Source organism: Westerdykella ornata (assembly GCF_010094085.1).
Source record: "Westerdykella ornata strain CBS 379.55 unplaced genomic scaffold EI97scaffold_1, whole genome shotgun sequence".
NCBI classification, from domain to species: Eukaryota; Fungi; Ascomycota; class Dothideomycetes; order Pleosporales; family Sporormiaceae; genus Westerdykella; species Westerdykella ornata.
This window is the reverse complement of record NW_022986851.1, coordinates 1,596,358-1,619,415: the sequence shown is the minus strand read 5'-3', so window position 1 is coordinate 1,619,415 and position 23,058 is coordinate 1,596,358. Positions and strand designations below refer to the sequence as shown.

Sequence of the window (23,058 nt, the reverse complement as noted above, 5' to 3'; positions counted from 1 at the left end):
ACAGCTTGCCACGCTATGCTATGTGTATGATGCGAGTGACCAAGATGTAGCGCTGAAAGCGGGTACAACTCACTCGACGGGGTGACGAGTTCTCAAGATCCATTGAGAAACTCGCAAGAACCCGCGCAGGGAAGTGAACGCATCAGGTCCTTCAGTTCACTGTTGCACAAATCGAAAGCATTACGTGCATCCCAACCAGTACCCGGAGACACCGCACCTTCCACGATCCTGAAGCTACCCGTCAGAAGATCTAAAATCTACTGACAGTTAACAAGACGCCGTGAGGCAAAGACCAATTCCGACGCTATGCTATGCTACGATGACTACGACTTAAGCGCATATCCGCGACTGATAATAACAAGCAGCTAAGCATGATAGAGGGTATCTAACTACAATCATGAACATAAGTACCAAGCATCCAAACTCCAAACGCCATAAATGCTCAACTACCGCTCCCACATAATCCTATCATGCTAAATATATCCTGAACGAAGGCTCTTCCAACAAGTTCGCACCGATCCTCAAGATTCTGATGAAGATTCGCTGTTCTTTTCCCTCCATTCAAGTTCCGGGGCCTTGGAAACAGCCCAGACACCATGTGTTTCCTTCTTTTCCCACTTCCACCGAACACCGACTGCAGATTTGCTTGTGGCAGCCGGCGGCGCACTCGCGAGCGCAGATGAAGCAGGCACGTTGCGAGCAGGATTGGCATTCGAGGTAGTTCTCCAGATCGCGTTTCCGTTTGGGAGCGCTGTGGCAGACATGGCAGGCGCGTAGGTCCGAGGAGGCATGTACAGCCGGAGATGTTGGTGCTGTACATCCGTTGGTCTTGGGGCTTGTCCGTTTGAGTTGTTTTATTGGGCGGCGGCCCGGGTTGATGATTGGTGTCGTCGGTGGGGATGACCACGATGCGTGATTAGGGTCGTTCACTCTATGTATGCGGCTCATTTTCGTGGGTGTCATGTTCTCTGTAAGGGCTGGGTCCTGCGGATCGTCGTTGCCTCGCCTCCTTTTACCAAGGGCGTTGTCCAGGTCCATTTCCGTGGTTGTCCAGGGGCGACGTTGTAGGGCACAAGGAGGCGGTCGGAAGACCTCGGGGGTGATGTACATAATGCGGAGGGTTTGGCCGCGCTTGCGGAGCGCCAATGGGAAAGGTGAATGCGATGTGCCGGGCGTGAAGTGCACCGGGCCTGAAATGCAGCTGCACCGAAGTGCGGCGACTGTGCGGTAACGAATGTCGTGAGGCCTCGAAAAAGGTCCCTCTGACAAGACTATGCTGGAGAATCAAACGATCGTATGACAACGTCGCCGTTAACGTACTGTGAGCGAATGGCTGGCCGCTGGAGGTGCAAATTGACAGTAGGATGTGCTGAGGATGACCGGAGGACGTTGTTTACAGAAGTCGAAGCCTTGCCAAGGCTAATCAAATGGAAAGGTTTCCTGATTAGGCAAGAGGCGGACGGGGGTTTACGAGCCCCCGATTCCCGTCCTTCAGGGCTCCACACGACACGAGGGGATGTTCTTAACTGTGTACAATCTGGAGGTGAGGACATGTCCGATACCACCATACCAAAACTTTCTTTGTATCTATTTCCTTCCTTTGGAGTGTATGGAGCCATAATCCCGAACTACTTTTAATGTAATCCTATCCCCCTTCAGTCGCCGTCCACCAACTCCGGCCGGACATTGCACCCCGGGACACCATGGAGAGCTTAAATGTGTCGGAGCTCGTTCAGCGGCTGAGCAGCGAGGAAGAGTCGGTGCGCAAGATGGCCGTGTTCAAGCTCCAGAATGCCATTGGCGATCCGTCGTTCGCAGACGTCTTCATTCAAGAAGGGGGCATGCCCAAGCTGCGGTTCCTAGCACTGCATTCCACAGGCAATACCCTCGCATACTGCCTCACATCCCTTTCACGGTTGCTGGAGCTTGACAAGGGATGGGACCACGTCACGGACGACCTCATCATGAGGGTAGGTGCGACCATATCCGAGACAGCCTTTGTCAAGCTAATAGCACCATTCAGATCGTCGACCTCGTCGTCGCACAACCTCTCGTCAATGTCAACCGCGGCGCAATGTCTGTCCTCGCGGCCATCGTGGGCCACCCAAATCGTCGCACCTCGCAACCCAATGCCACGGGGTTCCAGCGCCTGAAACCAGCCGTAGAGCAACAACCGCAGTTCCTTCCCATGCTCGTGGAGAAGATCGCTTCGGCTGATCATGCCCTTTGCGCCAATGCCTTACAACTCATCAACTCCCTCATGCGGGACGCTATTTCGAATGGTGGAGGGTTCGAGTGGCCGCGGTTCATAAAGCAGTTGCAAGAACTGGGGGTAATAAAGAGCGTATATGGGCTTATGCAGAGCTCGGCCATACAGGATTTGGCGCAACCCTTGCTGGAGTTCCAGACGTTGACAAAAGTGCTGCTGCGCAAATGGCGAGACGAAAAGATTGAGATGGAGAATCCTGATCATCGACGAGCTATACGAGGCCTACAGCTTGCAAGCAATGGAGAGAGGATTCATTCGGAAACCAATTCCACTGGAAGCAGGAAGATGACTGTTGCCAATTGGAAGCGCCTGGGTTTCGAGACGGATTCGCCGGCATATGACTTCGAGAGTACGGGGTACCTAGGGCTCATGGATCTGACAGACTTCATCTACAAGAACGAAGACGGATTTCAGAAGTTGCTGCTTGAGCAGTCTGTTCAGCCGGTGGAACAACGGTGTCCCATCGGGCGGGCAGCCATGGCTGTCACCTTGATACTGTATGAACACTTCGACGTGGACAAGGCGGACGGGGGCGAGGCGCAGAAATATGTGTCTCTAGAATCCCGCACGCAGTTTGACAAAGCGTTCAAGCCGCTGCTGTTGCACTGGCCTCGGCTCCACGCCAGTGGCCTCCTGGCCTTCATCCGTTTGTGGAAAGCTGCAGGAGCGGAAATAGAAGATTTCGAGAAGATTGAAGAGCTAGTGCGCATTCTGGTAGAGCAGGTTGTGGGCCAGGCTCCCCGAACGAGAGACATCAAGGAGGTCGAGGAGGAGCTCGCACAGTTTGACCTCAAACGATTACGAGACCTGCAAATGGAGCTCTTGGAGCTGACCTATGAAGACGCATGGGGTCACCATCTCAGGTAAGCACTCGGATCTGACATGCCTACTATGCTTGACGATCTAACTCAAGAGCAGGCAAGTCCGAGAAGAGCTCAATCACGAAGCCCTTCAATTCGTCAAAGAACAGCGCATCCGCTGTCTTCTTAGCGGCTCCTGGTTCCCCGTCTCCGTAAACTACAGCACCGACGCAGGGCCAGTCACCAACAAGAGCGTCAATCGCGGCGTAGCCTCTGGGTGGCGCTATGTCCGCCTATCGCATAACCGGCGATTCCTGCACTACGCCGACTTCGACACGAAGACAGTGGCAGAGCCTAGACTAGACGCTCTGTATAACAAGAGTACGTATTTGGCTACATTTCCCCTTTCGCATTCATCGGCGCTTAAGCTAATGCTCCGATCCAGTCGATCTCTCCATCATATCCTCGGTCGTCAGCAATGTCTCTGCCTCAAGCCCGTCGACGGCCTCCTCGGACGAGACAGTGACGTCGCCGGAGCTCGCATCGACATCGACGAAAATCACCATCCATGGGTACCTCCCGTCTGAGTCTCACGGCCACTCGCGGCAAACCTCCGAAGCGTCGACCTCGTCCCACAACCATAAAGAAGTCGTGCTCCTCCAACTGCATCCGCAAAGCCACACACTGGCCTCGGAGTGGCTGGACGGACTGCTCATGCTGCTGAATCAGCAGCCTATTACTGCAGATACGAACAAGCTTGTGAACTTGATCAGTGGGTATGGGCTCAAGATTCGGTTGCTGAATGTGAGGTTTGAGGATGTGTCCATGGAGGAACCGGTGTGGCCGACGAGGGAGGGGTTGGATGATGATTATTATTATGATATTGGCGGCATGGAGGCGGGTGTATAGATGCGGCGTGCGTGTGGACGGAACCTGAAGCTGGCATACAAGAGTCGGTAGGGGTTCCTGTGTTTGTTTGTGTGAGTTGGCTGAGGAAGAGGAGCCCTTTAGCCTCTTCACAGTTGAGTGTTTCGAGAAGAGAGGCAACATGTGGGTACGGCTGGGATCACCAGGATTGCCGCTCCCGTTGTAAAAACGCGGCAGGGATGGTGCACAATGGGACTTGGAGCCGAGAGGTCGGCGCAAGGATACAGGGTTGAGGAATGGGCGAGTTGGGTGCTGGGGAATATTCTCGAACGATTATAAAGGGTATATGGGCGGCTACGTTGAACTTCAATTCGGTCTATCTATCTGGAACAGAGCACGATCGGTTCGGCTACAGTAGAGGCTGGGTGAGGAATATACTGTGTAATGATGGGACGACGGAAAGGGAAAACGGTGGCACGCTTCAGAGCACGCGAGTAGGCGTGTATTGGTTGTACAGTACGATGCGTATATTGCAGTTACGAGCTGTTTGACGAGAGATTGCACGCAGTCTCAGCATTGTTAATCATAACAGCGTGAAATATAATGACTGTTCCGATACGTGTCTGCTGGTATTGACCGTGAAGATGAAGACTTGGGCAAACGTTGCGAAGACCATGGAGAAAACGATGACATTCTCCTATCCCGATAATTGGGGCTGCGGCGTAGCTCTGTTTCTTTGTTCTCTGCCAACCCTAAGAACATCGAAACGAGGCGCACGTCTCTCACAGGGTCGTATTCATGGCGCGTGTTGAGGGCGATTTTCCCGGTGTTTCTAGCGAGGTTATCTCTAAGGCTTAGACCGGGTGCATGCGGTGTTGGAGTGGCGTCGCCCTGTTGCGGCGTCATGCATGGCATCCCGTGACTTTGTGTAGCGCTGAGGCACACCAGAACAAAGAGAGGGAGAGAGTTTGCTGGTGCAATGTGGAACTAAGGGCGAGCGGATTCTTGGTAAGGGGTGAGTACTGCGGTGGTACAAAGTTTGAGGGAATGTTCTTTCGAGGCGATCGCCTACCATGTGCTCCATAGACTGTGTTCGGCACAGTATGATGCCTGCTAGATAAATATCTAAATAAGAGAGGACAATACCCCGTAAGAAGTCATGGGAATCAAAGTTGAAGGCTCGAATGGTCCTCAGTACGAAGTACTGTGGTAGAGACTACAACCCGGCTGTACCTGCCCTGTGCCAGTGAAGTATGGTTCCTGGCGTTTATCTAGCGGCCGAGGCTGTAAAACTGTGGAGCAACGCCACTCAGGCACACGCTCTTTGTCCCCGGCTGTTCCTGGATCCGGCGGGGCGTGGCGGACAGGGAGAGATGGTCGGGCGCTTCTTGGGTGACGGCGTCTGGCTAGGACGACCTCCCTCTCTGCCACGATTGGGCACGGGGATGAACGAGCACACAGGGCGGGCGCGTGCAATCATAGGATGGAGGTGATGATATTGCTGATGGACGGATTCGTGATGTTCTGTCCAGTACGAGTGCGTACCTCCGTCGTCGCCGGTGAATTGACCTGCCGACGGGCCCGCGAGCCGCCGTGGAGAGTTGTCACAACGGCGAAGCATGTGGTTCGCGAGTTCTGGCTGGCTGGCTGCTGTACAAGCCTACAAGGTTTGAATGACCTGCCTGCTGCAAAGAAAGAGGAGGGACTCCCTTAGAGCGCATGTAAATACGTATCTTGCGCCACGTCGAGGGAGCATTCCCCTCTGGTTCAGCAATTTCTTTTTCGTCCCCCATACACTGGACTTCTGCGGACTCCATCTCCACATCCGCTCCTCATTCAAGCCCGCTGTCCGGCATCGATAGAAATCCCCAACACCTCCACTAAATATCAGATCTGCTATCGATAGGCTCTCCAAGGGGGTTGTCGGGACGGACCACGACTGGCTCCACGTCGATCAGCAGCTGGTCCCCACCGCCAACAAAGCGCATCCTCTCCCAGAACGCCCAAGCACACAAAGGGCCCTGCGGCCCTGAGTCGCTGGTGTCTGTTGGTCGACGCCGTCTACCCTCACAGTTTTGCCTCTCACACCGCCAGTAGACGGCAATTGATATACTTTCTGTTTCCCTTCAACAATGCCAGGTGCACTGCTCGGTACATATGGAGCTGGACCCCAGCCGTCCCAACACCATCACCAACACGACATCTGGGACGCCATGAAGCAAGCATCCTCGACCGCCATGAGGAAAAAGAAACCCAGCCGGCATGCCAACCGCCACGGCCCCGCGCAAATGCAATTCTCGCATGCCGAGTTCGACGCTCTACCGTATTCAATCCAGTAAGTTCCCCCCAAGAAATTCAAAAAGAATTGCCTGAAGCCGCGCTGCGCCCCTATCACACTCCATCACATCGCATCCCGCCAGGCGAATGGCGCTTGCAGCCATCATGCACGACAGTCCTCGCCTCGCCGTGCCTGGTACCTTACAGCAGGCCATTAAGCTCCTGATGGCGTTCTTTTCCCGCCTTTTTTATGGTGTTCCTGGTGCTGTTGCTGACAGAATTGTGTGCGCAGGAAAAAGTACTTTTCGTCTCTCGAACGCTTGCGCATTGCGGAGCAGCAAAAGCAATCTCTCGACGAGCAACACTTCCACTGCTCCCCCTATAGCTCCTTCAGCTACAGCCAGCACGGAAGCTCTCGCCGTTCCTCGCACTCGTACGCCCGCTCAATCATTGGCCTGCACCATCGCCAGCACCACCGCTCCCTGACGCGCGATTCGTCCCACCGTCGCCGTCTTCGCAAGTCAGAAAGTCCCCGCCAGCGGCACGATATCACGCCGCAAGAGGCCCGATTCTTCCTCTCCCTTCCTCCTAAGATCCGCCGGCAGCACTTCTCGAGGGAGGAACAGGTCCTGTTGCTGGCACAGTGCGAGCAGTACGCTTCACTGCTTCCTCTGGACGACGCAGCCGTTTTGGAACGAGCGCGTCAACGCTACGACGACTTTCAGTTCGATTTTTTCGACGACGACAGTCCTCGGAGAGGACGTTCAAGAAAACGGAGATCTCGATCTCTCACCCCGACAAGAGTCCCCTTAGAAAGGGATACACAGCAAGCATCAGACATCGACGCCATGAGCCCGCCTTTGTCCTACCAGACACCTCCCCACGGGCCCTCGTCCTTCCGCCGCACCCTCTCCCTCACCCACATACCCATCCGCCATTCCTCCTCATCCGTACCCGCTCGATCAGAAGCATCGCCCCTCCCCTTCAGCCCGCAGAACCGCCATCAGAGATCCACCTCCCTCGCACTCTCCGGCCGACGCTCCTCCCACGCCCCCTCAGCCCCCGTCTTCGACCCCGAAGCCACACACTACCAGGACCCGGAAGCCAGGAAGAAACTCCGCATGTTCCTCGCCACGCCGCAAAAGTTCGACGAAGCCGTCGAATTCGGGTTTCCCTCGACGGCAACCGCAGACGACACGATGACGATGACGCCCCCGAGGCGCTACCAGCTCCCGCCCATTACCACGGACGCGCGCAACTTTAGCAAGGATATGCAGACGTTCCTGCGGGACGACAAGGTGTCGTTCCTCGAGGATGATGGTGATGATGACGACGACGGAAACGAGGACAAAAACGAAGAAGACGAAGATGAGGTAGATGCCACAGACGGCGATTCCCTCCCAGATCTCGACTCCCCCCTCACCCCGTCCAGCGCCGCCGGTCTCTCCTTCCGCTGCGGCCACACGCGGCACGTCTCGCCCTCGACCTTCTCCTCGCTCGACGGCTCCACCATCAGCCGGCCCTCGCTCAACCACAACCACCACCCGCCTCTCCGCATCATGCCGCACGTCGCCAACCGCGAAATGACGCTGCGCATGACGCTCACGCGGCCGGATCTGCGTGCCGACGAGGACCAGTTGTATGGGTGGCGGGCGCAGAGGGGCAGCAAGGAGGATCCGTGGGCGTTGGAGCATTTGGAGCTCAGTGATGATGTGACGGGGAGTCGGGGTCCGTTTTTTGTGAAGGGTAAGGGGAGTGGGAGTGGGGGAGCTGCCAGGGGGTTGGTGTCGACGTTGTTTAAGAGGGCGAGTAGGAGGGGGAGGTAGTGTGGAAAAAAGGACGATGTTATGATGATGATGGATGACATGAGTGATGATACGGCCGAGGTTGGAGGGATTTTTCTTCTTCAACTTTTTGTTTTCACTTGGACGAGGGCATGGTTATGACGGGCGAGTTTTATGTCGCGTTACTCTTCTCCTCCCCCGTTGCCCTTGTTCTTCTTCTTCTTTCTTTCTTTTTCGCTTTGATTCAAGCATTTTCACTTCTACTACTCGTGTATATATCATATTATAGCTTTATACCAGGCCGAGACGACCGCTGGCCAATAAGCGATGCATGGGAGGTGCCCAATTGAAAACTGAGCAACGTGCAGGTTGGTGGTCTTTCCAGTGTAGCTAGTACAGAGACCGTGATACCGTAAGGAATGCCCCAGTGAATGAACGGAGATATAGACCAAGATCAGTCAGTATCTTAAGTTGAGCCAGGCAACGACTAAACCCTCGACGTCACTCTCCTCTCCCTTCCCAAGCGTTGCTATGCCGTACACCGAGTAACGTGCAGCGTAGCACTCGCACTGCATCTACGTTTCGTTTCGTGTCGTTTCGTCTCGTTTCGTGTCGCTCCGCACGGTACACGACCGCACCCGTTTTCGCACACCCTACCCTACCGTAGGTGTGAGCGACGGAGTGAGTGAGGTGAAGCGGACGTGGACGTCGAGTCACCACCCCGCTCCCCCGCTCCCCTTCTCATGCGTAGTATACCGTACGTAGAAGCTATAAGCTTCACCGCACCTGCACGTACCCTATGCCACGTCGTCGTTGGTGACAGTCGTGAAGAATGTTGCATGTTGCATGTTGCATACCCCTCATCCACAGTCAGTACCCTACCTCCTCACGTACCTCCTAGGGCACCTATGTACCTAGGTAGTTTTACAAATCGTGGGAGGGGCGAGGGGTGCGGTGGGAATCACAGCATTGCATGCATGCATGCATGAACTTGGCAATTTGTTTTGGAGATGTACTGCATAGATAGGCACTTAGACTAGGTATCCTTCAAGTCGCTTGGACGGATGCAGTCATCTGCTGTGATTTCCTTCGTGGGGGCCATGCTCTGCATTGAGGGTGAGGATTTGGTTTGGTACTCTAGTGGGTTATGTTACGGCTTTGGGTGCGTTTTCTGCTTTTACCCCTCTTGGTTTTGTTTGCGTTTGGATGATGGAGTGGTGGACGAGTCTCTTTGAAGTTTCGGAGTTACAACTATGTGCGTTCCCAGGGTTGGGTTGCGTTCGGCGTCCGATGAGGTGCGACAGTGAGTCATGCACCTCGTGCGACAATTGGCATAGGTAGGGTTATGTATAGGAAACTACCTAGGTAGACGCAGGAAGGGGTGTGAAGGACAGAAGATGACCGTGAGATTGGGGATTCAGTACCCTAGGGTAGCGCGGACGAGTAGGCGGGTAGTCCCAGTAGTTGAATCATCGTACGTATACTGGTATATATATACACGTAGATATGCTTAAGGCTAATAGTAAAGTAGAAAAGGCGCTCGTTCTTCTGTAAATGGTCTAGTCGATTATCCATCTGTTGATTAGAAAGAGATGATACGAATTACGAGCATGATATCCTTCAACCCGTAGTAGTACGTACTCGCAAGTGAAACGGGATTGGCTATACCCTTTATAGCACGACAATTGACTACTATAATAGCAGACGTCTACAAGATAGCTACTATTTAAAGAGTCAGGCTTAGCAGAAGGAAAGGACATCCTCCTCCTTCATTATTTGTCTCTCCTACTGTTTATTACACCCCGGCTAGTCCCGCTCTACTCAATATCAAGCGGATACGTCTCTCCACCAACAAGACGTTGCCCGACCATCGCGAATCCAGCATTCTGCAGAAAACCGCTTGCTCGGTTGTGATTCCATCCTCGAGGCGTGGTCTAAGCGACTACCGTGCTCAGCATCCGCGTGAACTTTACCCCATGCTAAAATTAACGGAAGAAACCCTGAAGCACACTAATTGGTGGGATGGGCGAAAACAGGGTAAAGCTACAACTCGCGGCCTCCTCGAACAATGTCATGTAGCAAAGTAGCAGCAATATAGGCGGGAAAATTGGTTGCTGATCAGAGGGATAGTTTTTGACATACATTCATGGCTTCACCTATATAATTGAGATGTCGTTCTGGGGCATTATTGTGTGTGAGTATTTGGGTATCCAGCCTCAAACCCGCATATTCGTTTCAAGGGCACTGGCTCATCCAACATGAAGTCGCGGGTGGCTCTCATAGCAGCCTTGAGCTGGTCGGTTGATGCCAGAAGTGCCGTTGAGCCCCATGTCAAGCGCCTCAACAATGGACTAGGTCTGAAACCCGCACTGGGCTGGAATAGTTGGGTGAGGACCGATTTGCATATCTTTCTCTATCCGAACCACGCAGAGCTATTGAATACTAACCCTCACAGAATGCCGGCCAGTGCAGCGCTGCAAGCGCACAATTCGCTCTCGACACGGCGAACAAGTTCATCTCTCTCGGCCTAAAAGATCTCGGCTACGAGTACATCAATATCGATGACTGCTGGAGCACCAAGTCGCGCAACGCCACTGGTCATCTTGTCCCGGACCCGGGCAAATGGCCCAACGGCATCAAGGCGGTGGCCGATCAGATCCATGCCATGGGCCTCAAGTTCGGCCTGTACGGCTGCGCCGGTACTCTGACGTGCGCGGGCTATCCTGGATCCGAGGGACACGAACTGCAAGATGCGCAGACGCTGGCGAGCTGGGGTGTGGACTACTGGAAGTACGACAACTGCTACACGCCATGCAACGGCGGGAGGGTACAGACGTGTCAATCACCGCAGGGAAATACGCGGACATGGATGACGACCATGGGAACTGCGCTCGAGAAAAGCGGGAGGAAGATTTTCTATAGCCTTTGCCAGTGGGGGAGGGACAACGTTTGGACGTGGGGAGCCAGTGTTGGCAATTCTTGGAGGATGAGTGTCGACAATTGGAACGATTGGGCCAGCGTTGTCAGGATCGCAAGCGCTGCGGCGGGAATGAGCCAGTACGCGGGTCCGGGAGGGTTCAACGACCTGGACATGATGGTAGGTGACCTCTGGGGGAACGAGTATCTGTATCTGTGAAAGGCTGACCAACTGACAGCAACTCGGTAATGGAAAGCTAACTGCGGCTGAGGAGAGGACCCACTTTGGGCTGTGGGCTATGTGCAAGTCTCCAATCATTTTGGGGAACGACCTGAGGAAGGTATCGAGCGCAACGCTGGCTATCATAAAGAATGCGGACCTCCTTGCCGTCAATCAAGACTCTCTCGGGAAAGCCGCCACAACCTTCCAGCCACCCGGTGCACCGAAGCCCGTCTCTGGCCAGATTTACCCTTACTGGGCAGGGCCATTGAGTGATGGCGTAGTGATTGGGTTGGTTGCTGCCTCTGGGGCGGCTACGCTTTCTGTGAATTTCAAGGACGTGCCTGGACTCGGTTCTCAGAGCTATTCTTGGAAGGAACTTTACACCGGCAAGACTGGCACGGGCACAAATATCTCTTTCAGCCTGAGCTCACACGATATGGCCGTTGTCAAGGTGAAAACGAAGTGAGTGCAGTCGCTGCCACTCCTTTCGTCGCAGAAAATGTTCAGAAATAACAACGGGGGATAAAATGAGGTGTAAGAGAAGATCAAGTCAATCCGGGTTTATGACCTAAGGGTGTTGAAGAAGCTACTAGCAAACTCAAACAATGAAAACAAAGTCACGATCATCTTGACCTTCGTATGGAACGTTGTTACGATGTTGACAGCAGACTTTGGAAGATGATGGTTCCTCGCTCGAGATGCAGTTCAATTGCCAAGCCATATCTTGGCCCTTGGCACTTGGCACCATCGCAACCATAGGAAGTCGCCAACAGCTCGGACAGCTGGTGTACCCGTCGGTGTATTTTCGTACCTGCACTTCCGATTTCCTTTTATGCTGTGCACATCTTATTACTCCTACTCTTCGCGAGTCCGCCAAAAATAAAAAATATGTAATCCACATGCCCGCTCCTACACAGCATCGCACGGGTGCCCCTCGACACCCCGCTGTGGCGACGCTCCCTTAGTCATCTGCCGCGAAGAGCAGAAAGGCTAAGTCGACCCCTCAATGTCCTCATCCGACGACCGCTGTTCGCCGCGCAACATGCCCGCTCTGGCCATACCCTCGCAGACGAATGCCTATGTGTCGCCTACCGATACCAGTGAAGCAACCTCCGAGGGCACCGAAAAGGAGTACTCTTCGCAGTCACAGACGCCTGACCAGCCGACGGTAGAGCCCATAACGCCCACCGAGGAACTCCCCGCACCCGTTTCCGCCACTGCACCTCCGAAGCAACAACAACAAGATGCTCGCCTTCCACCGGCTGCGACCTTCATACGGCAGCCCCCCTCGCTACCCATATCAGACGATAACCCCGACGCGATCGCATTACGGTCCGCGATTGGCATCCTCCAGCTGCAGCGAGAGAAGAGCAAGCGCGATATCAAAGCGTTAGAACAGTTGAAGGCGGCAGCGATACGCGACCCCGAGGCGTTTGCACGGCACATCCAGGCTCAGAAAGCCCAGACGGCGGCTATCAACTCCGACATCCTCGGCCCCACCCTTGCCGACACGCTTGGTGCGCGGAGTAGTAGTAGTACGGAAGCAATGAATGGTTCGGGGCGCAAATGGGACGACCGCAAGGACTCTGCGAGTTTCTCGCCGCACGACCCACCTATACCAGAGCAACTGCCGCCGATACCTCAGCCGCAGAACATTGTGCGGTGCCCGCCAATCAACTGGGCCAAGTATCACATTGTAGGGGAGCCACTTGACAAGATGCACGAGGAGCAGAAGAAATGGCCGGGCGCGAGTGAGCCGCCGCGGACACAGCAGGGGAAGAGGGCGCCGCCGCACGCGGTTGCGAGTCCATATTCGCCCTTCACCGACGGGGTCGTGGATCCCACCGCAGTGCCGGGACCCAGGGGAGTAAAGAAGTCGCCGTCCTGAAAGCAGTTGTTCTGAGGCGGTGCTGGGATTAGACTACCTACCTTCTCCACTTACTTACGAAGACGGGAGCACAGGTTGCTCTCGAACGACCGTAATCGGGACATGACATGAGACATGATAGACGATACAAAACTACCCATGACAGTATGGTTAGAGTTTCGGCATAGCAAGGAATGAAAAATATTGACCCAACTCGAGAAATGCGAGCATATCCTCCTCATAGGGTCCACAGGTGACAGTTGGCTAGGCGAATGCTATACCAGTACACAGTACTCCGTACAGCCCGGTCCCGCACCATCGTAACCAGCGACCGCACCGCTATTACGAGTCCTTGACCCAAAAAGACGGGTGCTGAACCACAGCTCTTGAAAGGGACCACGCGTTTCCTCGTGGCTGAGCCCTCCAACTCCCCATCAACCTTTTCAGTCCCCCAATTGTCGCCCAGATAACATTCTTCCGCCCATGCCCAACTCCGCTTAGACCTCCCGCGACGCCACGCAAGCGAGAGTGGCACCCTGGTCGGGCATCCGGAAAGATGACGTGTGTCTCTTGGCAGCATCAAACAAAAACCTTCGAAAAACTTGGTGTTTGTTATTGGTTTGTTTGCTGGACCACGTGAAAGGTGAAGGTGAAGATCTGAAGATCTCGCCTCGGAATAGAAACCAGGAACGACGCGTGAGAGTCGAGGCGGAGCTCATGTGAGGGACAGGGGGTAGAACAGGGCTGTGTGGTTGTCTGTGTGTGACGTACGACGAGGTTCCTTGCGTGAGGGAATGGAAGGGAGTTTGTTTGTATAAGTGGGATGGGCGGGTTTTGTAGGAGGGATTGCGCTTTTCAACTTCACGGTTCGCTTTGCTTCGTACTTTGCAAGAGGTAAATACATTCTTTCTATACACCCGTCGTGGTTGGACGCCGAAGCCCTCCCTTTCACTATCGTGCGCTTGAGAGAACAGCTTCAGTGAAGATGCGGCCCACGGCCATCGTACCCACACTTTGCTGCATAGCAGCTCTCGTCCTATCCTTCTTGTGCCTCTTCGCCGGCAGCAAGAAGGGCTTCATGAACGACTACCAGATCCTCACTGTACGTGTCCCCTTCGAAACATTCAAAAGCCTCAAAAACACCCAACTAACAATTCACCAGCTCAACACCTCCCGCCTCGGCACCAACCTCCTCAACCCGGACGCCCCAGGCCCCCTCAACGACATCTACAACGCCCTGCCCGCGGACACCAGCAACGCCATCAACGCGGCCGCAAACTCGCTCGCCTCCCGCCTCGGCATCGAAGACTTTTACAACCTACACATCCTCACCTACTGCCACGGCACCTACACGCCCTCGGTCCTCCCCAACGCCACCCTGCCCCGCTCCGCCATCCACAAACACATCAACGACTGCTCCAACATGACGGCCCTCTTCCACTTCCAGCCCGCCGCCATCATCGAGCAAGCCCTCAACGACAGCGGCGTCGATGTCACGCTCGACGACCTGCGCTGGCCTGACGACATCCAGACCGGTCTTGATGCCCTGCACGCCCTGCAGTCCGCGACCTTCATCTTGTACTGCATCGCCGCGGGCCTCATCTTCGTCTCCGTATTGCTCTCGCTGCTCGCGCTGTTCACTTCGGGCCGCTTGTCGGCTTGTCTGAATGTCTTAATTGCCAGTGTCGCGTTTTTGGCTATTGGCATCGCGAGTGCGCTCGTCACGGCCGTCATGGTCAAGGCCACGGATGTGATTAATGAGAATGGGAGGGGCATTGGGCTCGAGGCGCAGAGGGGGAATAAGTATTTGGCTATCACGTGGGCGGCGACTGGGGCGATGTTGTTGGCTGTCGTGTGGTGGCTTGGGGAGACGTGCGTGGGGAGGAGGGGGGGAAAGGGGAATGTGTATGGGAAACACGGCTAGGGTCGAGCAGGCTAGGAATTGGGTGAAGAGGAGGGAACGGGTCGTTCTAATGTAGCTAGGCGTTTTCGACGACATGTTTGAGATATCCCCGGTTACACCGCCCTGGTAACGTTTTATGATAATGCAATTTACTTTGTCTACCAGTGTACTCAACGTCTTCGCTCTCCACGATAGTGAACCTTCTACAGGCAGGGCTTGACATGACTGACCTTTCAAAGGTCCCGGCATCACTCCCCTCTACAACGAAAAAAGAGATGAATATCAAAGTATGGAATTTTTCCTTCTCTATCTCGGTCGTAGATCGTCATTTCATCCCATCAACATCGCACTCATCTTGAAACACCGGAGCCACGCAATCCATTGAACTCCAACATCCCAGTATACCCATTTTGGCCTCCCTTGCACCCATACGCCACGCAATGCAGGAGCCGACAGACAGTGACAAAAGCCCAAAGACCAGCAAACCACCTAAGCGCTCGCCTCGCTATCATCCACCACATCCTCCTCCTCCTCATGCGTATCAAATTCGTCGTCCTTCAAGCTCACCCTCCCCCTCTCCGACGCACTCTGTTCTTCCTCGTCTTCTTCCTCGTCACTTTCATCCTCCTCTTCCTCATCGTCTTCCTCCTCCTCCTCTTCCTCCTGCTGCATCCCGGGCACAGCCCTCCACTCGACGTAATCCTGCTCCACCCACCTCTTACTCCTCGGCAGCACGTACGGATCGAACGGGAAATACGCATCAAGCAATAAAGTCTGCTCCCCCTTCTTCATCGTAAGCGCCGTTTCCCTCGCCCCAACACCATCCATGTATCCACCACCTCCGAGATTCCGTGCAAGGCGAATCCGCTTGTTGGTCTCGATGAGCGGAAACACGTACAGGAAGCGCAGGTGATGGGCCATGCGTGCGAATTGCGCCACGATGGTGGGAGCGCAGATCTTGAGCGGGTTGAGCTTGGAGAAGACATTGCGGCGGAGGATGTCCTGGATGGAATTGTGCCAGTTGAAGTCGACTTCGTTGTAGCGGATGTCATCATCGGTCGGCGGCCGATCCCCTTCTGTAACGATCAGGTCCCGCCAACGGAAGCAGAAGGTGTACAACAGGGCTTGCGCGATGGCATAGTAGGTGCCATAGCGTCGTAGATCTGGCCCTCGGCAGTTTGGCTCCTGGGCTGAACGTAGGCTCTCCAGATGGTGGCACAGGAGGTCGAACACGTCGCGTACGACTTCTCTTGAGACTTGCGCCCCTCGCGCAATAAACGAAGCAAGGTAAGCTGCCGATGTGACACGGAGAATCTGCGGCAGCTTCGGGTCGAACGCCAAGTGGGAACAGCAGCCTGCAAAGCGTTCTACCAGTTCGGGCGACGTCTGGCTGAAATGGAAGAGGAGAAACTGTGTGTGTCGAGAGCGATATGACGGCAGTATTATGCTTGCGAATTGCGCCAGGAGATTCTCAAAAGTGTCGTCTATTTGTGCCAAGTCCCCACGAGCAAAAACCGAGTCGTAGTGCTTGAAAAGCAGGTCCATGATGGTGTCCAGTTTCATAACAGACTCCTTAAGCTGCTTGATCCGTTCTTCCTCGGGGTCTACGCTCTTTTCGCTCGAAACGGATTCGTCATCGCTGACATCGTCTTCCTCGTCATCGTCGACGTCACCCAGCGTCCCATCGACGAGACGATCCTCGATATCATCATCCAGTTCCTCCATATCATCCTGGATTTGGACGTCAATCTTGACTAGCTTGTCAGTGATCACGGAGAAGATTTGCCCTTTCAATTCTGGGCAGTATTCGGACACTCTTAGCAGGTTCTTGATATACTGTGCATGTGTCTTCGCAGGGTCGGTCGGGAATGGAAAAGCGCTCGCGAGGATAGGCCCCAGAAGAGTGCTGGCCATCTGGATGTGTCGAAGGAGATGCTTGAGACAATCATGGAGACGGACTTGCAGCTGTGGCCGTGAGATAGCCGGATCATCCTGTGGATGCAAGGTCGGCGAAGGGAGCTCCACAAACATGTTAACGAGCATGTGTAGGACGCCGCCTGTGTACCCGGGTTGCACAGACAAGAGAGATCTCAGCAAGGCCCGAAAGGACCTAACGTAATGCTCATTGCGCGCTATCCAACTGCTGTCTACTATGCCATGCACCAGGCCAGAGCACTTGTGATCAAGCAGAGTGACATTGTGATTGAGTGCAGTTAGGTATTTCTGGAGTAACGAACTCGAAGGCGCGTCAGGCGAGGAGGGTTTGGCGGCAAAGAGACCCCGAATCTGATCGTACGTTGAGTTGTCGCCGACGGCGTGCTTCTCCAGTGCGCGTCGGACTTCTTCTCCCACAAGCTCCAGACTCTTTTCGTTGACATCCGGAAATATGTGGACATCGACTTCCGGATCGAAGGTAACTCGGCGGCGTTTGGTCTCGGTCAAGGATAGGTTCCCGGTCGTGTCTGTCTCCGCGAACTTCCGCTTGAGGCTGCCACCGGCGACAGGCGCTAACTCGCTGCTTGCTCTCTCGGTAGAGATAAGAGAGACCATTGTGGATGCAGGGAAAAGATAAGATCACATCTGACCGGCCGAGTCGAGCGAAAGTGGGAGGGGATGATGTCGTGTGAGGTCGTGGGCGATCTGGGATAAAAAGTGAGGGGAAGATCTGTTTTGTGGGTCGCGTGGCCCGTGCAGTCCTTGGCGTCACGTGCGCCCAATTGACGGAAAGCGTAGTGAACTCTTCGGATTATGAATTTTCCAAAGCTCGCTCCTTTCTGTGTAAATTCTTCTGCTGCTAGAGCAAGGTCGAACGCGCCTGATGCTTGACTCTTCCCCGTTACCGTACCTAGGATACTGTGTAGAGTCTTCCGAGATCAGCATAGCCGCGTGAATACTCTTGGCATTGGAGCAACGTGTAGCTGTGCACGAAACGGTCTCACTTCTAGCACAAACAAACACTTTCAGCGCGTCGTTTGTCATGCGATTCTGGATACTATAAGTCCTGCGACACTTTCAGTCCGCCATCCGGCCTGTCCTTCAGCTTCTCAGCGACCGTCCTCTGAACGAAGCTCTGTTTCGACTTCCCAAAACAAGAGCCCTCTCGCAATTGTCGCCCGACAACTAGCAAGATGGGGTCGTTGGGGTCATACTTCCTCGATGCATTCTATTCATTAACCAACTGCATGGTGTGCTTCCCGGGGCAGCCGCAGCTCAAAGTCAACAGCCGGAGCTTCAAAATCCTCCGGCTACTGGGCGAGGTAAGCAGCTCTCTGTTAGCTCCTCTCAGTCGCCTGCCCCTAACAATTGCAACTTCAAGGGCGGTTTCTCATACGTCTACCTCGTACAAGACATCTCTACACAAGAGCTCTTCGCCCTCAAAAAGATCCGATGTCCATTCGGTCAGGAATCCGTCTCCCTCGCCCTCAAAGAAGTCGAGGCCTACAGCCTCTTCGCTCCGCACCCGAACATCATCCACTCGATTGATTACTCCGTGGCGTCAGATCGGTCGGATCCGAGCGCTAAGACGGTGTATATCCTGTTGCCGTACTACCGGCGAGGAAATCTCCAGGACATGATCAATGCGAATCTGGTGAACCACACAAAGTTCCCGGAGAAGAGGCTCATGGTCTTGTTTCTTGGGGTGTGTCGGGCGCTGAAAACTATGCATCAGTATAAAGTCAGGGGTCCGCCCGGCGGAGCAGCGAGTCGGGGGAACGCGAAGAAAGTCAGGAAGGAAGCTGCAAGAGCAGATGCAGAGGCCGCGGGGGCGATGGAGATGCGCGCGTCAAGGAGACATAGGGAGGGCGACGACGACGAGGAGATGGAAGCGGAACCGCTTATGGAGGCGGAAGTAACCCTGGCGCAGGAGGGCATATCGCCCGGCGGGGAGAGAGCATATGCGCATAGAGATATCAAACCTGGTATGTATACAAGTCCGCGACACCGCGTCGCTGTTCGTACTAATGACGAAAAGGAAACATCATGATAGCAGACGACGGCAAAACCCCTATCCTCATGGACCTCGGATCCATCGCTCCCTCACCCACACCAGTAACGTCCCGCTCCCTCGCCCTCCAAATTCAAGACACCGCCGCCGAGCACTCCACCATGCCCTACCGCGCCCCCGAACTCTTCGACGTCAAAACCGGCTCCGTGATCGACACCAAAGTCGACATCTGGTCACTAGGCTGCACATTGTACGCCTGCCTCGTGGGCAAGAGTCCCTTCGAAGCCCGCAGCGACGAGACGGGCGGAAGTCTGAGTATGTGCGTCCTCGGCGGCGATTGGAGGTTCCCAGACGAGGGACCCCGGCGTGGGAAGCAGCCGGTGGAGGCGACGATCAGTGAGCCGGTCAAGGAGGTGGTGAGGAGATGTTTGAAGGTTGAGCCGAGTGAGAGGCCGGACGTGGATGAATTGATCACAATGGTGATGGAGGTGTTGAGCGGCATGCCGGAGGATGGGGTAGAGGAGTAGGGGAGTAATGTGTTGTCATGTTGCATTCGCTTTGATCCGGTTTTGTAGCACTATTTTCGAGAGCGGCTTTCCTATGCGGCTCTCAGCGGGAGTTTTGGGATGTACACCTTGGAATGCTGTGCGATAACACCGCCAATATATACCCACTGTTGCCTGGTAAAATTATGATGCCATCCTCTTCTGGTATCATTCTGGTGCCCCGCCGTTTTGCTGAGTAGGTTGATATCAATTCTGTCTATTGCCTACACCAATCAAACTTCTGTGTGTTTGCAACTGGTCGGGCAGTCCATCTAGAGTCACGGACAAAAAAGTTGCCTAAAAGAATTAAAAAAAGAAAAAATAGTCCTGGTGGGGGTCGAACCCACGGCATCCGCATAACCACGATGGATGTATGGCCATAAGAGTCTGACGAATCTTATAAGAACGGCGCGCTACCACTGCGCCACAGGACTTTTCGAAAATCTTTGGGGTTTTAAAATTTGTAAAATACTATGAAGAGAATAAGCCGGCGTCGGTCCATGTGGATCACGGTCGGCGGTCGCTGGCTGCCCGGACAGAAAGCGCCCTGCAGATGGTGATTTTTGGACTCGAGGTCGCTGAAGTGTATTGAAAAAGGAATCCTGACGGATGATAGATGATGTTGTTGCGCGCCTGTACGGGGGTGGAGAAAGGATGGTTGGATTGCCCGAGGCTGGTGAGGGGCTGGGGCGTCGCGCCGTCAATGGAGCTTTAAACTACTTGCATGGACAGTACAGGCACATTGCGGCTTCTCCTTTCAACATTTCAAAAGCATACTAAGGTTATTGTGCGTTCTGTAAACCGGCTGTGGACTTGTCTTTTGTGAGTCTTGATCTTTTCATACCTCGAGGTTGCTATATACTGTATGTAGTGTATACAGATGCTTATGTATGCATGTTCTCCCTTCGCCCAAGCTATTCTATCTTTGCATGAGTAGTGTTATATCACAAACAATCTACCTGTCCTGTTATCTCCTTTCCAATGATCCCCCAATTGTAGAATTACCTCTTTCGAGTCCATAACGTCATTCATGTGCCCCCGCACTAACACCTACTTAGACACCTCCACCTCAATCCGCTATCTGCCACGACTCCTCACCGTTGAACAGAACATCATGACCATCAAAGCCAAGAAATTCACCCCAAAGGTGCTCCTGGGTGCGCCCCGGCGCTCAGCCGGTCTTCCGAATCATGACGGAACGAAAGTGCTGTACAGCGTGTCAACATATTCTTTCGCCGATCATGAAAAGCATAATGAGATCAGAGTGCTGGATGTAAAGAAGCAAGAGTCAATCGTAGTTACGGATGACAAGACGGCGCGCGAGCCTAAATGGCTGAGAAAGGATGGGGATGTGGTGATGTTGATGGGTGGTGAGGAGGGCAAGACGAATGTGGTGATTGGAAAGGCGGAGGACTGGAGTAAGAGGTATGTCGACTTTCACGTATTTTTTCTTTTTTTTTGGTTGAGGGATATAGCTCATCAGACCTTGTACTGACACCGGTTACTCCGTGAAGACGGAGTATATTGCGCAAGTGCTGACATAAATCCACAGCTACACAGCTGGTATCATCCCTGGCCCCGTTGAAAACCTCAAAATTCATCCCTTGGCCAATAATCAATACGGGTTCGCAGTTTCCGGCAAGGCTACGCCCGCCGGGGACCTCTACAATCCCGAGACGGCGAAGAAGCCGCATACCACAGGCCGCGTCTACAACACCCTGTTTGTCCGACATTGGGATCACTACGTGACCGAGAACCGCAACAGCATCTTTTTGGCTCAACTCGTCACCAACGAAGAGGGCAAATTCGTTCTGTCTGATTTTCGGAACGCACTCAAGGGGACTGGGTTGGAGTCTCCCATCGAGCCTTTCGGCGGCATCGATCACTTTGACATCAGCTATTATGGGTTAGTGTTCACAGCCAAGGATCCCGAACTGAATCCTGCGCTACATACGAAGACAAACGTGTATTACTTCCTTTCAGACACATTCTGGACGCCTCCGTTCTTGCAGCCTGTATATCCGACCAAGATACACGTCCCAGGCTTCGAAGGTGCAAGCACAAGTCCAATCTTCTCGCCTTCCGGTCTACACATCGCTTTCCTGAAGATGAGAACAGATGGCTATGAATCCGACAAAAACCAGCTGTTCATGGTTGACGACTTGCATTTCCCCGCGCACGTCACAAGTCCGCTTGGGACCAAGGACCTCAAAGGCCGATGGGATCGCAGTCCATCATCAGTGATTTGGAGCGCTAAGAAACCTGGGGAGAAACCAGGCTTCTACTTCATTGCTGAGGATCATGGGCGCTCATGTCTCTTTGCTGCGGACTGGTCGACACCCAACCAGATTGACCGCCTGGACGACCCTCGAATGATTGTTCGAGGCGGTGCCGTATCAGACATCAAGATCTTGGACAATGATGACGTATTCATCTCCTCGACGAGTTTGACTGAGAACAGTCTGTACTCTCTCTACCCACGGAAATGGTATGACGAAGATAAAGTCTACAAGCTTCCAGACGGAATCACCTCTCCATCGGAAACTACTCAGGTCATCTCATCTCAAACCCACTTTGGCTCCAAGTTAGGCCTCTCCTACAAACAAGTGTCCGAAGTAGAATGGCCCGGAGCAGCGGAAGACACGTCAGTTCATGCTTGGGTTGTCAAGCCTAGTGATTTCAAAAAAGACAAGAAATACCCCCTTGCATACATAATCCATGGAGGCCCCCAAGGCGCTTGGGAAGACAGTTGGAGTACCAGATGGAATCCTGCAGTCTTTGCTGAACAAGGATATGTTGTCATCACACCAAATCCCACAGGCAGCACAGGATTTGGTCAGGAATTCACGGACGCCATCCAGGGACAGTGGGGAGGACTGCCATACGAGGATCTCGTGAAGGGATTCGACTGGATCGAGAAGAATCTAGACTACGTGGATACGGATCGGGCCGTGGCACTCGGGGCTTCGTATGGCGGATATATGAGTCAGTCTCCTGTTTGCTTTCATTCATGATGCGCCGCACTAACAGGAGCCACAGTGAACTGGATCCAAGGCCATGACCTCGGTCGACGCTTCCGCGCTCTCGTAACACACGACGGCGTCTTCAGCATGACTGGCCAACTCGCCAGTGAAGAACTCTACTTCCCGTTCCACGACCTGCGCGGCCGCCTCTGGGACAAACCAGAAAACTGGGCGCAATGGGACCCCTCACGCTTCACTAAGAACTGGAGCACACCCCATCTTATCATCCACAGCGAGTTGGACTACCGATTGACGATTTCGGAGGGCCTGGCGGCTTTCCATACACTTCAGTCCCGAGGCGTGGAGAGCCAGTTCCTGACTTTTCCGGATGAGAATCATTGGGTGTTGAAGCCGGAGAATAATTTGCTGTGGCATAGGACGGTGTTGGATTGGATCAATGGGCATGTGGGGATAACGAAGTATTCGGAGCAGGAGGAAGCTGAAGGCAGTCGGAACGATGCGTTGTCGGTGAACTGAGGTGTGAAATTATTTCGCAGTTTTGTGAAAAGAAGAAAAACGTGCTGCACTATACTTGGGTTTCTTACTTGACTGGATGATATATTGATGTATCTTGTGTTCCAGTCAGCATTCCCAGTCGATGTCAGTCAGGTATTCAAAATTATTGACTGCGGCTCGGA

The 23,058-nt window shown here is 53.9% G+C and overlaps 9 protein-coding genes and 1 non-coding gene across 10 annotated transcripts; 7 read left to right on the top strand and 3 right to left on the bottom strand.

Annotated features, from left to right (window-relative positions):
* Positions 1-561: 561 nt before the first annotated feature.
* Positions 562-948, bottom strand: EI97DRAFT_366833 (uncharacterized protein; the record flags this gene model as incomplete). Its single annotated transcript, XM_033795050.1, has 1 exon — positions 562-948. The coding sequence occupies one exon, from the start codon at positions 946-948 to the stop codon at positions 562-564; it is 387 nt and encodes a 128-aa protein (XP_033658720.1).
* Positions 949-1,703: 755 nt separating this feature from the next.
* Positions 1,704-4,317, top strand: EI97DRAFT_472438 (uncharacterized protein; the record flags this gene model as incomplete). Its single annotated transcript, XM_033801853.1, has 4 exons — positions 1,704-1,970; positions 2,024-3,132; positions 3,185-3,450; positions 3,515-4,317. The coding sequence occupies 4 exons, from the start codon at positions 1,704-1,706 to the stop codon at positions 3,976-3,978; spliced, it is 2,106 nt and encodes a 701-aa protein (XP_033658719.1). The 3' UTR covers positions 3,979-4,317.
* A 1,318-nt stretch (positions 4,318-5,635) lies between these two features.
* EI97DRAFT_429243 (uncharacterized protein) lies at positions 5,636-8,329 on the top strand. Its single transcript, XM_033797399.1, has 2 exons — positions 5,636-6,271; positions 6,506-8,329. The coding sequence occupies exons 1-2, from the start codon at positions 6,069-6,071 to the stop codon at positions 8,037-8,039; spliced, it is 1,737 nt and encodes a 578-aa protein (XP_033658718.1). The 5' UTR covers positions 5,636-6,068; the 3' UTR covers positions 8,040-8,329.
* Positions 8,330-10,255: 1,926 nt separating this feature from the next.
* On the top strand, positions 10,256-11,794 carry EI97DRAFT_463556 (alpha-galactosidase; the record flags this gene model as incomplete). The annotated part of the gene is made up of 3 exons (XM_033801365.1): positions 10,256-10,384; positions 10,453-11,094; positions 11,153-11,794. The coding sequence occupies 3 exons, from the start codon at positions 10,256-10,258 to the stop codon at positions 11,600-11,602; spliced, it is 1,221 nt and encodes a 406-aa protein (XP_033658717.1). The 3' UTR covers positions 11,603-11,794.
* Positions 11,795-12,178: 384 nt separating this feature from the next.
* Positions 12,179-13,024, top strand: EI97DRAFT_366930 (uncharacterized protein; the record flags this gene model as incomplete). Its single annotated transcript, XM_033795058.1, has 1 exon — positions 12,179-13,024. The coding sequence occupies one exon, from the start codon at positions 12,179-12,181 to the stop codon at positions 13,022-13,024; it is 846 nt and encodes a 281-aa protein (XP_033658716.1).
* Positions 13,025-13,988: 964 nt separating this feature from the next.
* Positions 13,989-14,927, top strand: EI97DRAFT_454392 (integral membrane protein-like protein; the record flags this gene model as incomplete). Its single annotated transcript, XM_033800537.1, has 2 exons — positions 13,989-14,105; positions 14,166-14,927. The coding sequence occupies 2 exons, from the start codon at positions 13,989-13,991 to the stop codon at positions 14,925-14,927; spliced, it is 879 nt and encodes a 292-aa protein (XP_033658715.1).
* A 151-nt stretch (positions 14,928-15,078) lies between these two features.
* On the bottom strand, positions 15,079-17,538 carry EI97DRAFT_463553 (RNA polymerase I-specific transcription initiation factor RRN3). The gene has a single exon (XM_033801364.1). The coding sequence runs from the start codon at positions 17,454-17,456 to the stop codon at positions 15,396-15,398; it is 2,061 nt and encodes a 686-aa protein (XP_033658714.1). The 5' UTR covers positions 17,457-17,538; the 3' UTR covers positions 15,079-15,395.
* Positions 17,539-17,677: 139 nt separating this feature from the next.
* Positions 17,678-19,549, top strand: EI97DRAFT_429238 (Pkinase-domain-containing protein). Its single transcript, XM_033797398.1, has 3 exons — positions 17,678-18,163; positions 18,223-18,826; positions 18,880-19,549. Exons 1-3 carry the CDS (start codon positions 18,089-18,091, stop codon positions 19,377-19,379), a joined length of 1,179 nt encoding a protein of 392 aa, XP_033658713.1. The 5' UTR covers positions 17,678-18,088; the 3' UTR covers positions 19,380-19,549.
* A 170-nt stretch (positions 19,550-19,719) lies between these two features.
* On the bottom strand, positions 19,720-19,831 carry EI97DRAFT_t6. Its single transcript has one exon. It is a non-coding gene; the product is annotated as a tRNA-Ile (tRNA).
* Positions 19,832-20,511: 680 nt separating this feature from the next.
* On the top strand, positions 20,512-22,897 carry EI97DRAFT_447225 (dipeptidyl-peptidase-like protein V precursor; the record flags this gene model as incomplete). The annotated part of the gene is made up of 3 exons (XM_033800080.1): positions 20,512-20,822; positions 20,950-22,382; positions 22,437-22,897. The coding sequence occupies 3 exons, from the start codon at positions 20,512-20,514 to the stop codon at positions 22,895-22,897; spliced, it is 2,205 nt and encodes a 734-aa protein (XP_033658712.1).
* Positions 22,898-23,058: the final 161 nt, after the last annotated feature.

Excerpts from the sequence above, each read along its gene's own strand:
- EI97DRAFT_429243 (XM_033797399.1), top strand. The coding sequence starts at position 6,069 with ATGCCAGGTGCACTGCTCGGTACATATGGAGCTGGACCCCAGCCGTCC. Across the intron at positions 6,272-6,505 it reads GCTCTACCGTATTCAATCCA|GAAAAAGTACTTTTCGTCTC; the intron begins GTAAGTTCCCCC and ends TTGTGTGCGCAG.
- EI97DRAFT_463553 (XM_033801364.1), bottom strand. The coding sequence starts at position 17,456 with ATGGTCTCTCTTATCTCTACCGAGAGAGCAAGCAGCGAGTTAGCGCCT.
- EI97DRAFT_429238 (XM_033797398.1), top strand. The coding sequence starts at position 18,089 with ATGGTGTGCTTCCCGGGGCAGCCGCAGCTCAAAGTCAACAGCCGGAGC. Across the intron at positions 18,164-18,222 it reads TCCTCCGGCTACTGGGCGAG|GGCGGTTTCTCATACGTCTA; the intron begins GTAAGCAGCTCT and ends TGCAACTTCAAG. Across the intron at positions 18,827-18,879 it reads GCATAGAGATATCAAACCTG|GAAACATCATGATAGCAGAC; the intron begins GTATGTATACAA and ends AATGACGAAAAG.